Source organism: Cyphomyrmex costatus, unplaced genomic scaffold, assembly GCF_001594065.2.
Source record: "Cyphomyrmex costatus isolate MS0001 unplaced genomic scaffold, Ccosl1.0 scaffold85, whole genome shotgun sequence".
NCBI classification, from domain to species: domain Eukaryota; kingdom Metazoa; phylum Arthropoda; class Insecta; order Hymenoptera; family Formicidae; genus Cyphomyrmex; species Cyphomyrmex costatus.
Window position 1 is genome coordinate 171,173 of NW_017280430.1, and position 16,370 is coordinate 187,542.

Consider the following 16,370-nt stretch of genomic DNA (forward strand, 5'->3'; position numbering starts at 1 on the left):
GGAACATGGCATGGTACTTGTCTCGAGTGACATATAAAGATCCCGTCGCAATCGCCGCCAACTATTTTCTGATATTGTCGATCGGCTCGACACGAAACGTGCAACTTATATATCGTGCAATCTAATATCGTTTACGTTAACGGACTGCGACCTACGGAAGTATCGAAGGCAAACATCAGAATCGACCAGTTTCGCAAGATCTTCCGCCGCGACGATCTACTGATTTTCAAGGTGGTGCAATTTGTGATTTGAAAAACAAATTAGGATGCCGACGTGTGCCTGCCAGAACAAGACTCTGGACGAGTCGGAGGAGCACGTTTGCTCGCTAAAGCTACCTATGGAGAAGGACAAGGTCATGGAACCCAAAGAATACGTCAATCCGGTTAGGTAGGGGCGCGTTTTTACAGACAATGAAAACTGGAAAGTCTCATCCTGCAATTCGGCTCATTTCTAGAATCGGTTTCAAATCAGACGAACTCTAAAAACGAGCTTAAATTGTCTGATTATATCAATTAGAATTTTGCTCGTCTCAAGTAGAAGTAATGGATTTAACCAGAAAATTCGGTTTCATTCATTTGCAGCCTGCAGAATTCTAATTAATCCAATTAGACGTTTTTCTTAGTGAAAAAGTTTAGATTTCGTTTAAATTTTTATAGTAAACTGAAATGAGCAAAAATTAATTATTTCGCCGAGTAGAAATTTTAAATAAATTCAATTTATAATTAAGAATTGTATGTTACATATTTATATTACGTATTCTAGATTTACTTTAGGACTGTATTTCAAGACCGAAAAATAATGAGCGTGCAGTTTGTATTTTATTACGGAATTCTTTAAACGTTTTTTTCGATAATTGTTGTTATCGTTAACTAACGACAGCCAATGAGAGCCGAGCTTTCTTTTAGGATTATCCTACTATCGGCAGTCGCTATAATTAATGATAGCGACAATCATCGATAAGTTATTTAGAGAATTCCGCTACTGGAAATTGTAAAATTTATGCCAAAATATTATTAAACCGCATATTTTTTCTTCTTCACTTATTTGTGTTTATACAAACTCAATTATACGTACAGTGATTTACAAAACCGATCAAATATACATAACGATTACTTACGACAGATTTGAGGAAAACAATCGAGACGAAAACAGTCTTTCGAAAACACTTTATAACAATGTTTTGAGTTTTGTGAGTCATTGTATACGTATTTTTTCAACTTGATGGATTAACTATTTTTTGCACAATTTAATTAGAAATTGTCTACAATTAATTATATATATGATGTGAATGAATTTGTTATCGACGATTAACAAAAGAGCGATTTTTCGTATACAAGAATTAATTTAAAAAACTAAATATTAAAAGCTATAATATTGTTTTACGCAAAATGTTATCGTTAAAAATTGAATTTAAAAGAAACAGCAGTACAATTGAAAATATGAGTTGCTTTTATGTGTTTGTGATTGTCATTTTATTTCATCGAGTAAATTAAATTTACGTAAGCAAAAATATTTACCAATATGTCGCTGTCAACTTCAACTTGTCGAAATATAGAACCTACAAAACTAACGTGTAACAACAAATACTAAACAGATTGATGCTTGAAAGACTGTTTTTCCATTTCATTCCAATAAATCGAATTCCATTTTACGATATATACGGAGTTAGATCATTGTGTTTGTTCTGCGTAAAGTTGGCAGACGGGAATACGCGGAGATCAGGTAGTACCGCAGTTAGATGAGGCATTTTCTTTTTATGGGGAACTGGCAGCTGGATCTCAACAAACAAACTCGACTGACCGCAAGAATCGATTTTTCTCACAGAGTTGGTCGTGAATACTGTCACAAGCGACTCGTGACTTGTCGGAAAAATGTACTTCGTTTTCGCCAAGTTTAATTTCAGCCATAACTGTACATTTTGTTTTAGAAAAAAATAGACTGTAAATATCAAACAAACGATAAATTCCGTTTATATTTCGAAAGTAATATAAAATAAATTGCAAACTGTTCTATTTAAAAAAACAAATTTCTCTGCTGTAGATTATTACAATATTATCGCAAATATAAAATTTTTTACATGAGAAAATGAAATAATTGCAATATATTTTTTTAATTTCAACAAATTGACGTGTATTAATTTGCCACGTTGGTAATAAAGGACTATGTGCGCAAAAACGTTGGTACGTTTCTATATGTTTCTTTTACATACATTAATTGTTGGAAATGGAATAATTCCTCTTGTACGTTTATATGCCATATTAATTTTATTATAAAGTATTCTCATATTAATACGTAATAGTTCACGTCAACATTGACATTTTACGTAATTATAAATAAATTATTGCACAATTAATTTAATAATATTATGCATGTAAATAATATGACGTTAATAAAATTATTACTCTAATAGCATAAGTTTATTTAAATTATACTATCCAAGGAATACACCACAAGTCAAAAGAAAGTCGAAAAAAACTTTATTTTGATTTTATTTTGACGTCATGAAAGTCAAAATAATGATTTTTTATTACAAAATTTGACTATTTACTGACACTAAGAATTAAAATATAGTCATTTTTTATTTTTCTCTCGACTGGTATATTCCCTTTAAATGTTCCTTTAATTAATTTACTTATTCAATACTCTAGAAAAAGAGACAGAAATATACAGAGTGCCGCGAAAAATTTATGAATTAAAATACCATAGCAAGAAAGTTTCTGATAAAATAAATTATAAAAGTATTTGCCATTTATTATCTAAGTAGTTTCTAAACATAAAGGTCGAAAACTAATTTTAAATTAATTTTAAATTAGTTATGATTAAACAGCTAATTTTGGACTAATTACGGTAGTTTTAAATTAATTATGGTTAAATGACTGTTCAGCTGTGAATCGCACGTGAACAGTACATGTCAACCTAACACTGTTAACGTGCGGCAATTTAAGAATAGATGGCCGTTTAACCGTGTGTGATCTATTACATAATTTTTAATCTTTATTTAAAAAATTATGCTTGGACCGACAAATGGCAAATACTTTTATATAAGTAATATTTTTAATGCCTTTTTTTGCTATATTTTGTTATACTAATTGGCGAACTACAGAACACTCTGATGTATAATTATATTCATTACTATCTCTTAAGGAGATGCTGGAGTGACCAAATTATTGACATTAGAGTCGTATAAAAATCTCCGAATTAACTGAACGGAATAAAAAATCCTTCTATAGGATTAAAGAGACTCAAAATTAGGAAGTGCCGCAGTGGACTTTATACTAAAATAAAAAAAGTTAGACATTTACTTAACTTTTTTAAATTTTAGTTATAAAAAATCCATTGTAGTATCTCCTAATTTTGTATCTACTTTAATCCTGTAAAAAGATTTTTGATTCCGTTCAGAAGATTCGAAAATTTTTATACGACTATAATGTCAATAATGGTCAGCATCCTTAAGGGATAAAGCCACTTTAGAGCACGAAAAATAAATCTAATTTTATGAATTTTTTTCGGGAATGTAATGAAAAAAATAAAAATATATTTTTTAGGTCTTTATATATACATTGAAGTGTAAAAAAATATTTTTTATAGTGATTTTGTTACAAAATAGCGATGCTACAACTCTGCAATGGTAACGTCTTCTTATGGACAATGTTCTGCGGCCGAAACTCCAGCAATTTTTAACCTAGAACAAAAAATCAAAAATTTTTTTAATCTACTTTCCATAAACTAGAGAAAGACGTACGAAAATTGCAGTATATCGTTCTTCGAAAAAATGATACGAATTTGAAGTAAATGTTAAATTTAAAAAGTAAAAAATAGGTGAAAAATTGTTTATATAAAAAAAAGTTTACAAAAAATCTACGTCTTTCTCTAGAGAGTGCAATTTTGAAGCTACAATTTTAAGTATATCGGTCAAGATTTGTAGGAGTTATGTTTCCGGCCAGCTCAAAAAATGTGATTTCGAAAAAAATGCGTTTAAAGTTTTATGTAACAATCAGCGATAGAAATGTTTACCTTTAATCTGCGATGTCTGCATTATACAATACCTTCGTTGATGTTCTTTTCTTCCTGATCCTTCTTGGCCGATTTTAGAGATGATCACGCGTACGTAACTACTGCCTTTATTATTTTCAAAAGAACCCCTTCGCAAAAGTTACAAATCTTACCGAAAAGTACGACGCTTTAAACTTCCAAAAATACCACTTAGAAATTTTTTTTCTCTAGAAGATCTTTTGTACTTTATTTCTAAGACCTTAGAACATCATTTAAACAAAAAAGAATGATTTTTTTGAAAATTCTAGAGTGACTTTAACTCTTAATAGACTATAAAACATACATTCTTTTTCACATCGTATAATACACTATATAAAAAGTAAAAAAATTCGATTATTCTTTTCTCCAATATGAGCGAAATAAGAAGTTATTACGAGTTACGCGATGAAGAGATATATTGAACGATAATACTATTCTGACAATGAAACGAAGATGCATGGTTGTGTCTTGCGATGGTAATAACGGAAATATGGCGAATGCAACTTCGTGGTGTAGACAACAGACTGTATATCTTCACATTCCCTATATTATTCGCGTGTGAGCATAGTTTCTGTCGAGCTCGTGTGAAGAGAATAATGAAAAGCCCGTCGCAAAGTCATACAAAAGACAGATAACGCAAAATGAGAAACCTTGGATAGTTTTCCTCGAGTAAAGATATCTCACGGGTGGTAGAAAACGACAAGATTTTTTTTTAAAGATTAAAATATTATATCAAATCGAGATACTGATAAGCAGCAAATAGTTGAGGCTATGATCAATGAAATCGTAATTGATTAGAGGTTTGCCGCTTAGGGGTTTCTTTTCTTTGATTTTTATCGATAAAGAATAAAAGAAATAAAGAATTCAAAGAATCTCTTGATCTACTAATATAATGGGATGGCGCAGTTTCAGCTTACATAAAAAGATGCAACTAGGTAGATAACAATTTATATAACAGATTTTCTTTTCCGATTTTTATGTAATAACGGATAAAAGGGAAGATGCTTTGAAGAAATTTTGTGATTGGATCACGTACTCCCCGATGGTAAAATTTTTTTCATAGATTAATGTTACTTCAAAGATTAAAATGTATTTAGTTGTTTTTTAAAGCAATGATTGAAGCTAAGATTAGTAAAAAAAGATCACAGATTTAGGGGCTTGTCTGAATCTTTCTTCTTTGATTTTTATTCCATTACGAAGGAAATAAAAAGAATTAAGAATTTATTGCGATTAATAGATAAAACGACGTGAATGGTCTTAAATATTGGATTATATACCTGTTTCTTTTCTCTGATTTTTATCTAATACGAATAGGGAAAACGATTTCTTGTTCGGACCACCAACGTTCGAAGATAGAAAAGATAATATTTATTTGTCATCATAACTTTCTAATCAACGACATTAGATCTAAAATACACCCTGAATACTTTATGTTCCAATTAAATTGAATTCCATAATTTAAATTGATTGAAAAAGAAAGTCGTGCTACATCCACAATATCCATTAAAAGTTTAATCAGTTTTGAAAGTCTTTTATTTACTTTATTAAGTAACTTAATCCCAATATCAGAACTTACTTCCGAGATAATTTCAGCTGATCTTTTACTTGATCAAAAACGTAATCCGAGACTTGATTATTAGGATTATATCGTTGACTGTTATATCGTTGAGAATCAAAAAAGGTCAAGAATTTTTCTCCACAAAGATATGAATTAATATCTAATTATTTCATATTCATCAATTCATATTTGAAGAAACATAAATGACCTCTGAATAGCTTACATACATAGTGAGACATTTAGATGGAAATTGGTGAACATCTTCACTTATGCATGCAGAATATCTCAGGAGGACAACGTGGATAGTGTTACAAGTTGTATACACGATGTGAGGAATATACTGATGAGAAGATCAAACACTCTGTAACATAGCTTTTTCTACGATATACAGGTCTCATCGAAGTCATCGAATATTGAACACGTATCTTTCATAAATTTCTTTCTGGAGGTTTTTCTTTGTTTATCCACAAGAAACGAAAAAAGATTTGAACGTTCTCATTTAAATACGTCATGCAATAAAAGTCAGCATATGATAAAAATCAAAAGAATAATTAAAAATTGAATAAGAGAAAAAAGCTGATAAAAGCAACGATGTTGATGTGCAGTAATTATTACAAAATATTAAACGCAGTAAATTATATGTATATATATATAAATACATGCAAGTATTTAGTAATTTACTAGTTGACTTTTATTGGTTTTTCTTTCTTATTTAGTATTTTGATTTATTCTTACAGCCTTACCGTTTATTATTGTTAAAGGATAATGAGTAAAACTCTATTGTGGCTAATTGTAAGCATTTATTAGTTTCTCTGAACACAGATATACGTAACAGATGTCGAAGTATAACAAATGTAACTCGTCAATACGTGTCCATTCATTTAGCGATCGTTATAGCTAAACAGATTAATAAAGGCTAGTGATTTCACGTTCATAAATCGAAGCTATCGATAACAACAAAGATTAAAGAGGTGCACTGTATACATTTACCAAGCGATATCACACACCCAGGAACAATAGGCGAACCTGAACTATCGATGGGTATTTTCTTCCATAGAAAACTCTTCCAGGTATAAGTATGGAAAAGCAAACAATCTAGCGAGCCTTAAGACGAGCAAACAGCACTTCACTGTTCTGTTCAGCTCCATCTTGACCTATTTCTGTATTTGAAATATGATATCTTTATAGATATTGTTTCTGACAATCCATATTCCACAATTTTCATATTTTTACTCCTAAATCTATATATCCAAGTATAAACATTGAATCATTTTATCGAATCATTTCCACAAATATTGAACTATTAAACATCACAGGTAGCATTTCTTTTCTACATAAAACATAAATAAATTGTACATTCTGGGGCGTCAGAAATGAAATATAAATATTCGGCCATTGAACGGAGATGATTTAATTACGATGCGCGAATCCGTCAGCAGCCGGAACTGATTAGGCGTACGAGTGCATTAACGAAGTCAATTTTCGACGTTGATGCGATTGCTCGTCCCATCGTTCACTATAGAATTAAATTCATGACGTCGTGATGTCAAAGGCCATCACCGCAATTTAATCGAAGTTTGCTTGTATCTCGCGATCTAGAGATAATCTCCATGCAAACGCTGAGATTTTCGATACGAAGACATTTATCGTCTTTAATGATTTAATCATTATCTTTAATAGTATTACGAAGAAATAGTAAAGATGTTATGTATAATACGGAATGTATTGTACAAAAAAATTTCCGACTTCTTAATTATTTTAAAATGTTATACAGTTAAATATTAATATTTTTGCTTAAATACACACTAAATATAAAAAAATAAAATAATATATAATTTAATTATTATTCAAATATCATAGTTAATAATTTTAAATACTAATTATCTCTAAACTCGGATAATTACATGTTTCATAAATGAGGGGAATTTATCATATTCATAGCATGTATTGCGGAAATGTTAATCAAATATTTTGATGTGGTTGCAGTATTGCGATATATGTTATCTATTTTGCGGTGAAGTTATTCATTTATTGTATTAAACACTTTATTGCGTTTATGACCACGTAAATGGTTTTTAATATTTAGGATACTCTACCATGAAATATGACTTATATTTCGTTTTTCATCTTTTATAGGTACAGCGATGGCTCTGTACGATTGCGAAACCCCAATATCGAACTCATGGATCAAGACATATTGTACCATCTCGCACTCGGCAGCGGTTCCCACGATCTGGTTGAGATGTTTGGTGACGTCAAGGTAAATCGAAAAAAATTTCTATTATATTTGTACAAGATCTGAAGTATATTTAGATAAAGAATCTTCGCTGAAATAGTTGAACAAACTTTGTTTGTGTATTGTATTTTTTGAGCAATTTTACGTCACTTCTACTTTAGTTGGACTCCATTTTGTAATTTTTTTTTTAAATTTTCGATATTCGGTGATATTAATGTCCTAACTAAACCCGATATTAAAAGTTTATTAAAGTAAGAGCCTTTAAAAATTTTTTAAATGCACAAGATTTATTTCTATTAAACGTTTAAAATTTAATATAAAAAAGACTTTTATTTTTAATTTAAAGTTTAATTATTAATATATTCCCAGTAAATACAAAGTTAAGTATAACGTAACTGTTGTAATTTCTCACAATATAATTTTAATGTAACACGTGTGCTATATTATGGTTGAGATAAAAATTACAACTAACAGGTACGTTATATATAACTTTGTTGCATCGATATTTTATGGATATAATGGATATAACTATTACACATATTTTAACAAAAAATCATTTTTTTCTCTTCGAAATGTCAGATTTTTAGTTTATTTTATTTCAACACTGAACCAAAACTATACGTAAATACAATAAGATATTTATTCTAGAATTCATTGCAAGAATAAATATATAATTATATTAATGAATCCAGTTGTTATATTAATAAATTAATTGAACATTAAATTGAACACTGATTGATCATTCGTTGGACCGAAATTTTTTTCAGTAAATTTACTTGAAATTCATGACATCAATGGCATCGTTCAGAGAGAAAAAATCTTCAGGATGTGTATTATGACACTTTGGAGATTTGATGTTGCATTGTTATTTACCAAGATATCTGTAAATTGTAATAATAGTTGGCTGATAAAGTATCTATAATGACACGTGCGCAACGTAATCTTGTAACAACAAAAAGCAACATGCGCGTGTGTATCAGATACATTAATTTTGTTAGTTCATCCTCGTATATTGCAAAATACATTTTGATAAAGATATGTAAGCAAATATGTTATTATTAAAAATAAGTTAATTAATGTTATAAACTCATAGCTCTATGAAATTAAATGTTTATGTAAACATTATATATATTATATACGTATATGTATATTGTATGTATATATAAAAACATTTAATTTAATAGAGCTATGTACTTTTATGTTAGATATTATGAAACTCGAATGACTCAAAATAATTATCAGAAGCATATTACGTCGTTATCATAGTTTCACCAATTTTTTTCTCGTTAACATATTATGTTTTAATCGGCAACATTATTTCTTCCTTCTTTGCGTTATCTCACATCGATGACATAATAAATGTAAATATTAAATGCAGCTTCTTTTGATCAAACATAAGTCACGCAATAATTATACAAATAATAATTATCATCAACGTAAGAGATATTGCGATATCTGTATAGCGGATCATATATTTTTTCTTACGTTTATCTTTTGTAATTATTAGAAAGATAATTCATAAATAAAAAATATATAAATTTTTCTATCTCTGATTTGTACTTTTTGAAGATCACTTTCAGTAATATCGTTGAAAAATTTATGTTAAATTTAATACATTTTGCGTGTCCTAAATAGTCCATTCAAATTTATGTGTTAACTTAATGAATATGATAAAAAAGGTAACACAAATATTATTTTTAAAAAATAAACAGTTAATATTGACACAGTTTATAGAAGCATGTTTTTTTTTTTGTAAAGTTAACATTTATGATATGTTAAATTAATACATATTTTATTCACACATATTTATCATAAAATTTACGTTTTGAAACACATTATTTTTGTGCTATTTATTCACTTATTCATAAATTGTGTCATTCAAGCACTAAAAATGTTAAACATCAATATAACCCCATCTGTTTAATAAACATAATCACATTATATTAAATTAGCACTTAAATATATTAAAAATTCAACACAAAGTTTGAAGGAGAACTTGAATGGACCGTTTTCAATATAAACACAAAACGTTTTTTACTGAGTATTCGTAATTTTGATTATTAAAATAATTCTAATTTGTCTTCTTTTCAATATGTACAGTGTACACTTAAACTTATCATGCATAAGCAACAGAACAGTATGACGTAAGATGTTACATCACTTATTAATATTGGAGGCAATTGCACATAACGTTCCCGACGGATATTTATTACATTTGTCAATAATCGATTAGTCAACACATCCTTGCTTCCTGCACTTGACGTTCGATCTGGATCAGAAACGGGAAGACGCACCATACTCATGACCGCGCGAAGCTATCGATGTCACGCGATACGCTCGTGATGTCAGCCAACATCAATAAATCGCAAAATATACTTCAATGACGTGCGATTACACCATCGGCTACCGCTCGTTTATTTTTACTATCGTAACCGATGATCTTTGACATTTAAGATGAATCAGGACGTTTGAAGATTCGGGTCACATCACTTTAACGATGAACTTGCCTTGCTGTCTCTCTTTGTCGATTGTATTGTTCCTCTATTTAAGAACCACTTATTATTCTAACTATTATTTTAAAGATTATTATTTTAACCATTGACCTATTTTCTCTTCTTTTCGTGCCAAATCAATTGATATAATTGCGCACTTCTCTCGTTACAGTTCGTCTGCATGGGCGGAACACCGAAAAGGATGGAACACTTCGCTAACTACATCATGCAGGAGATAGGTCACAAGCTACCAGCAGGCACGACCCTCCTCGATATCACCAAAAATTCCTATCGCTATTCAATGTATAAAGTCGGCCCGGTCCTCTCTATCAGCGTAAGTCTTTCATAAGTATGCTTCAAACGTGTTTCCTTAACGTGGAACATTTTTCCCTTCAACTAGTATTATATTCGTCGTTAATTATCGAGAAAACGAGGAGGTCAAGTAGACGGCCAAGGGGTTCTTTAAAGTACCTTATACTGTGCTACTACGATTGGAATGTGGAATAGACTGTATACTGGAAACTCCATACAGCCATATTTCGAGTAAATTTACTTTTGCATAATTAAGTCGTGCGTACCTGTTTAACACAGCGTTAATGAGACGAGCGCGTTTACGATACACTTGAAAGTTGTTATCCTTTCAAGTCGTAATTAATTTTGCATAATTTAAATACATTGATAATTTTTTGTATTACTATAGATGGAAATTATAGTATTAAATAATTTTTATAATTGCACATAAACATCGATGTTTAAAAAAAAAAATTAATTTTAAAATTATTTAATTTTCATAGCTTTTGAAGATTCGATGAAATAATAAAATAATGAAATATATTACATTATGTTTCATTTCTTAATAGAAAATATTAAAAAATTAAAAGTACATATTAAATAAAAACTAAAACAAACAATGTGAATAATTCGAAGAAGAAAACAAATTCCAATAATTGATCGCAATAGTAAGTACCGTGATAATAAGTGAACTATCAACAGAGCATAATGTTTCTTTAAAAAGAAAATGCTGCAATATCCTTAGTAATCTCCAGGTTGGATATGTTCTCGGCGTAGTGAGATAGAGACAATTCATTCCTAGCAGGCAAATAAATCCGCTAACATTCCACACTAATCACGCTCAACACCTGCTTTGCTCCGCTATACTCTACTTACTACGTTGTTTATACGCCTGGACGATTAAACCGTTTTTCATCGCTTCATACGAATTACACACGGTATGTCGAGCGAGCTCAGCAAAGTTTGGGGCGTAATTATGTTACTTAATTGGTGGAAGTAATTATTATTTAGTAAAATCTCGGCAGAAATATCTCAAGGTCCTTACAAGCGAACCAATCTGATATCACACAGTGCAAGTTTTTTAGCACAATACATATATGTCGGAATAATAATCGGTTTCGGTTTCTTTAGTTGTATTTATAATAAAGATATTACTAAATTTAATGAAAAAAAAAGGAAACATGATTATTTAAAAATAAAATGTTTACATCTGTTTAGCATGGAATGGGTATACCTTCTGTAAGCATTCTGCTCCATGAAGTTATCAAGCTGATGTACCATGCAAAAGTAAAGGATCCGATTTTCATCAGGATTGGCACTTGCGGTGGTATCGGTTATGAAGGTGGTACGGTAATCATCTCGGAAGAAGCTCTTGATGAAATGATGAAACCTTATATGGAATTGGTTAGTGTTTTATAAGATCCATAGGAAATAGGAAAAGAGCGAAAAGAATTTGATAAGTTAAAGCTTAAATTGTTACTCGTATATTATTATATTACTTTATTTTTTCTAATTAATTAAATGTTGTTTACAAGCTGTTTTCTACGATTATATAATTTACAATATAAAAAAATTGGGAGAATTAATACCAGAAATATTGAATTCCAAATGATTAGTTTGTACACAACCAATAGAAAATAAAGCCCATAGGTCGAATTTCCTATTGATGTATTTACATATACAGGCCAGTCAATAAGGTTGACTGGTTTGTAATTTTTTAAAAATTACTTAAGGAAAGTATAACATTTTTTACAATCATTCGGGGATCTTTTTATTTCTACATTTCCTTATGTATTTTTCTTCATGGTAACCAAAAGTTATAATAATGATAAAAAAAAAAATTATTATAATAAATCACAATTATCATTATTATGATAACTTTCAGCTCCTTGGATGTAATGACAGCTACACACAAAACAAAATTAGTACATTGAAATAAAGTTAATAAAATTTTTATTGACATTACAAAATATATGTATCAATTAAAAACATATGTATCAATTAATTTAGTTGAATCAATAATATGTACACTGGACTTGCGCGCGAATACCAATTACAGTTAAATAGAAATTAATCCTCGATTTGGTATTAAACGATAGCGTGTTGCAGATGGTACTTGGAAAACTGGTACGCCGACCAGCCAAACTCGACAGACAACTGGCTCGTGATCTAAAGGGTTTGGCCCATCGCGATGATCCCTACGACACCGTGATCGGCAAGACCATGTGCTCAAACGACTTCTATGAGGGCCAAGGCCGCCTGGACGGCGCATTCTGTGAATTTACCGAGGCTGACAAAATGGAATACCTCACGAAGCTACAGAAGGCTGGCGTAGTGAACATCGAGATGGAGAGCCTCTGCTTTGCCGCTCTAACACATCACGCCGGTATTCAGTCCGCTGTCGTGTGCGTGACGCTGTTGGACCGCCTCAAAGGCGACCAGGTATTATATATGTAATTTATGTATTTTCGACAGTAAGCTCTCGTACGCTCGCGAAGAATCTCATGTATGTCGCCCACGAGTTTTGCGTCACAAACAGCGAACTTTCGTGAGTTGATTTGCATTCTTATTTATATGCACTTTGCTAAACTGTAACAATTTCACGATGAAGTAAACGTATACTATATATTATTCGTCGAGCACGAAATTATTAATGAACAAAATAGTAGTTACATTAAGACTGTCATCTATAATTCAATATGCAACTAGAACAGTCCACGTTATTGAATGCTTGATTTTTCTGAATTAATTGAGAATCATTTCTAATTATTCTTTATAATTTGCGAAGGTTTTAGCACCCAAAGAGGTGTTAGAAGAATGGCAGATGCGACCGCAGAAGCTGATCGCACGCTACATCACCACGTACCTTCAGCGTAAGGGCCGCCTCTCTCTCGAGGGTTCACATGGTTCCATGTACGTGAAGAGTCCGCGCCGATTCAAACTGGTGCAGCAGGAATCTGAGAATTACGATTAAATGATTCTCAAACGAACCCGAATGTGCGGCCACGAAGATCTCCCGAGATGCAATCGGACACGTCGTCATTGGCTCGACTACGAGATCGAATATACTTACGCCGCTCAAGCTGCTGTATTCGTTTATTTGTTCGCGAAAAGTTGATTAATTCGCGAAGAAAGTTGCGTGATAACAGAGTATTGAAGTACAGAAGAGACAAAGGATTTGAGCACAGGAATTTAGATTTGAACAATTCCCATATCATGCACTACAATAGAATATTTTTGACGTCTCTTGACAAACGCAATTATTGTAAACGTTTTATTTCCGTGCATAATATTTAAATTGTTCAAATCTGTTTCTTCGTTAATTAAATCTTCCCTTAGATAGATTCCCACTTGAAATATTAAAAAAAAAGCAAATTTTATGAATGTGTGAGAATACTTCCGAGAACAGTTGACTTGTAATAGTTAAATTGCGCAGACTTGCCTTGCATTCTAGACTGCGTTCCGTTATTCACTGCGAGTATTGAAAATCTATAATTTATGTTACACAAATATACTACAGATTTTCAGTAGTCACAGTAAATAATGAAACGCAGCTTTAAATATCCGTGCGTATGTCAATTTTATTAAATATTCAATCGGATTTCAAATTAGATTTATTTTATCGACAAGTTCCCGTACCCTGCGTTCAGTAGATTATTAATAATAATCGTAATTAAGAGCCATACAGTTCCTCGCATTGCGAGAAAGCACGCCGCCGTTGCGCACACCACGAGAACGTGTTAATTCCTGAGACCTCAGAAAATTAATCAATACCGAAGCGACCGCCAAAGTTCCATTGTTCGTTTCGTGATCCAAGTACAAAATGTGCAGAAATTTACTACGAACTGCGCTCGAAAACAATGCACATTTTTCATGACCACATATCTTTCGAGACCGAATTGCATTATTCTTGGTCAACGTGATCTTTGATCGTAATTAAAAATTTGTCGATCTGCAATATCAAATGCAATTGAATCGTTAACTTAAATTCTCACTGTTCAGAAGATCAATAAGGAGTACTCGATAAACCCAAAATGTACAGAATTACGATCGCTGCCATGAAATAAGTAAATTATTATATTTGAAAGGCGTTAGTCAAAATGGTGCAATCGGTCTCGCATAGTTCTGTAGAGATTTAATTTTAGGATTCGCTGGCAAGAACACTGCAATACGCGTTTACGCATCCTCCGATTAAATGCACGACATTTGGATGACTTTTTTTCTTTTTCTCGTTAAACGAGCGATGATTCTCTCGTAAATCTTCAGGGATTTGTATTGAGAAATTAGAGACGAAATCCGCTAACGGACCTATTACTCGTTTATTACAACGTTTGCGTGTTGTGTCGAGAGCAGTTTCGAGAGAACTTGTAAATTTAGCTGCGCGTCCGCCGGCGTGTGACGTATGCACTCGGTGACGTGGAATCTATGTATTAGCACTCTTAGCAGTTTGGTAGAGAAGCACATTCCATATATAAAACAATTATATACATATATATAAATATAGTCAAACAACTAGCGCGTTTTCGTTCGACTGTTACCCGTAACGTGGGTGGAGACTATGTATACATATGTACACATACACGCGATATACATATAGATGTCGGAATACATTCGCGATCATACCCTAAGCTGCATGGAGATTGGATTAGGAATTACAATAAAAGTAACGTTTCAACAGATTGTCGTCTAACAAATTATATTCTCCTCATATGCGTTCCGGAATATTGAAATTCAGGTGCCTAAAAAAAGAAGAAAAAACTGGTTAATAAATAATATCTGCAATCTTAATCCTTTCTCGGCTTCTTGCTGTGACCAATATATGTTATAATAGCTAAAATGAGGATGACCAATTTGTCACAAAAACGACAATGTAATTGTTGACTGCAATAACTTACGCATATATATTTGACACTTTTCTGTAAGTATTGGTCAAGATTGATCAGTAAATGCAACATTCGTAATTTTAAGTGTTATAAATATTACAATTTTGCTTAAAAAGTTTTAATAAAACAAGAAAAACTTTTTAATTTTTCTATCGAGAAAAAGAAGCTTCGCTTCATCATTAATTATTTCCAGAACAGTAGATAAATTTTTGCGACATAAAATTATAATGAATGTTTTCGTATACACTGAAAAAAATACTAAATTTTAATAAAAATTTGTTTAAATAATTTTAAATAAATATTTAATAAAGAAATGTAAACATATATTTATTTGATATAAAAACTATATTCATTTGATGTAATCATTATTTTTCAGTAAATAAATATATATTTTCTATAAGTAAATGTTTACTTACAATAGCAGGTTTAAAGAAATATTTATTAAGATTTAGTAATTTTTTTTCAGTGTAAATATTTAAAATTTGTGTGCTTTTATGCATAATTAAACCAAAACAGAAGGTATATTAATTGCAAACTAAATATTGCAAGAGGATGTAATTATTGCAAAGAAATAATTAATTATAAACTATGAAATATGATCTCTGTAGCAAAAGGCAATGCCCGACGATAATTTTAACGACAGCGATCTTTGTCCCAGGGTTGGGTAAAATATTATTAAAATATATTTTAGAGGTACAAAAAATTCAAAATACAAATTTCTAATTATTTCGTAACATTTTATATTTCACAATAAAGCATAAGACTTTATTAAGAATATAAAGATTCAAGTTACAGAATGTAAAATATAAAGTAATATTTTGTATTTCCTCATGATTTCGCGTTAATCAACGCGAGATTACGTATTAACGAAAAAATAC

General features: G+C 30.9%; 1 protein-coding gene across 2 annotated transcripts in view; it reads left to right on the plus strand.

The window, feature by feature from the left end:
- LOC108781622 (uridine phosphorylase 1) overlaps positions 1-15,288 on the plus strand; it is a 30,091-nt gene extending 14,803 nt beyond the window's left edge. Inside the window, exons 1-6 of one of the 2 annotated variants that reach the window (XM_018549644.1) lie at positions 103-387; positions 7,727-7,850; positions 10,491-10,652; positions 11,828-12,013; positions 12,719-13,051; positions 13,398-15,288. In XM_018549644.1, coding sequence (XP_018405146.1) covers positions 266-387; positions 7,727-7,850; positions 10,491-10,652; positions 11,828-12,013; positions 12,719-13,051; positions 13,398-13,583 — 1,113 coding nt within the window. In that variant the 5' untranslated portion in view covers positions 103-265 and the 3' untranslated portion in view covers positions 13,584-15,288. Of the gene's footprint in view, positions 1-102; positions 388-7,726; positions 7,851-10,490; positions 10,653-11,827; positions 12,014-12,718; positions 13,052-13,397 lie in introns of those variants that run through there. The other variant, XM_018549645.1, reaches the window with a different exon arrangement.
- The last annotated feature ends 1,082 nt before the right edge of the window (positions 15,289-16,370 follow it).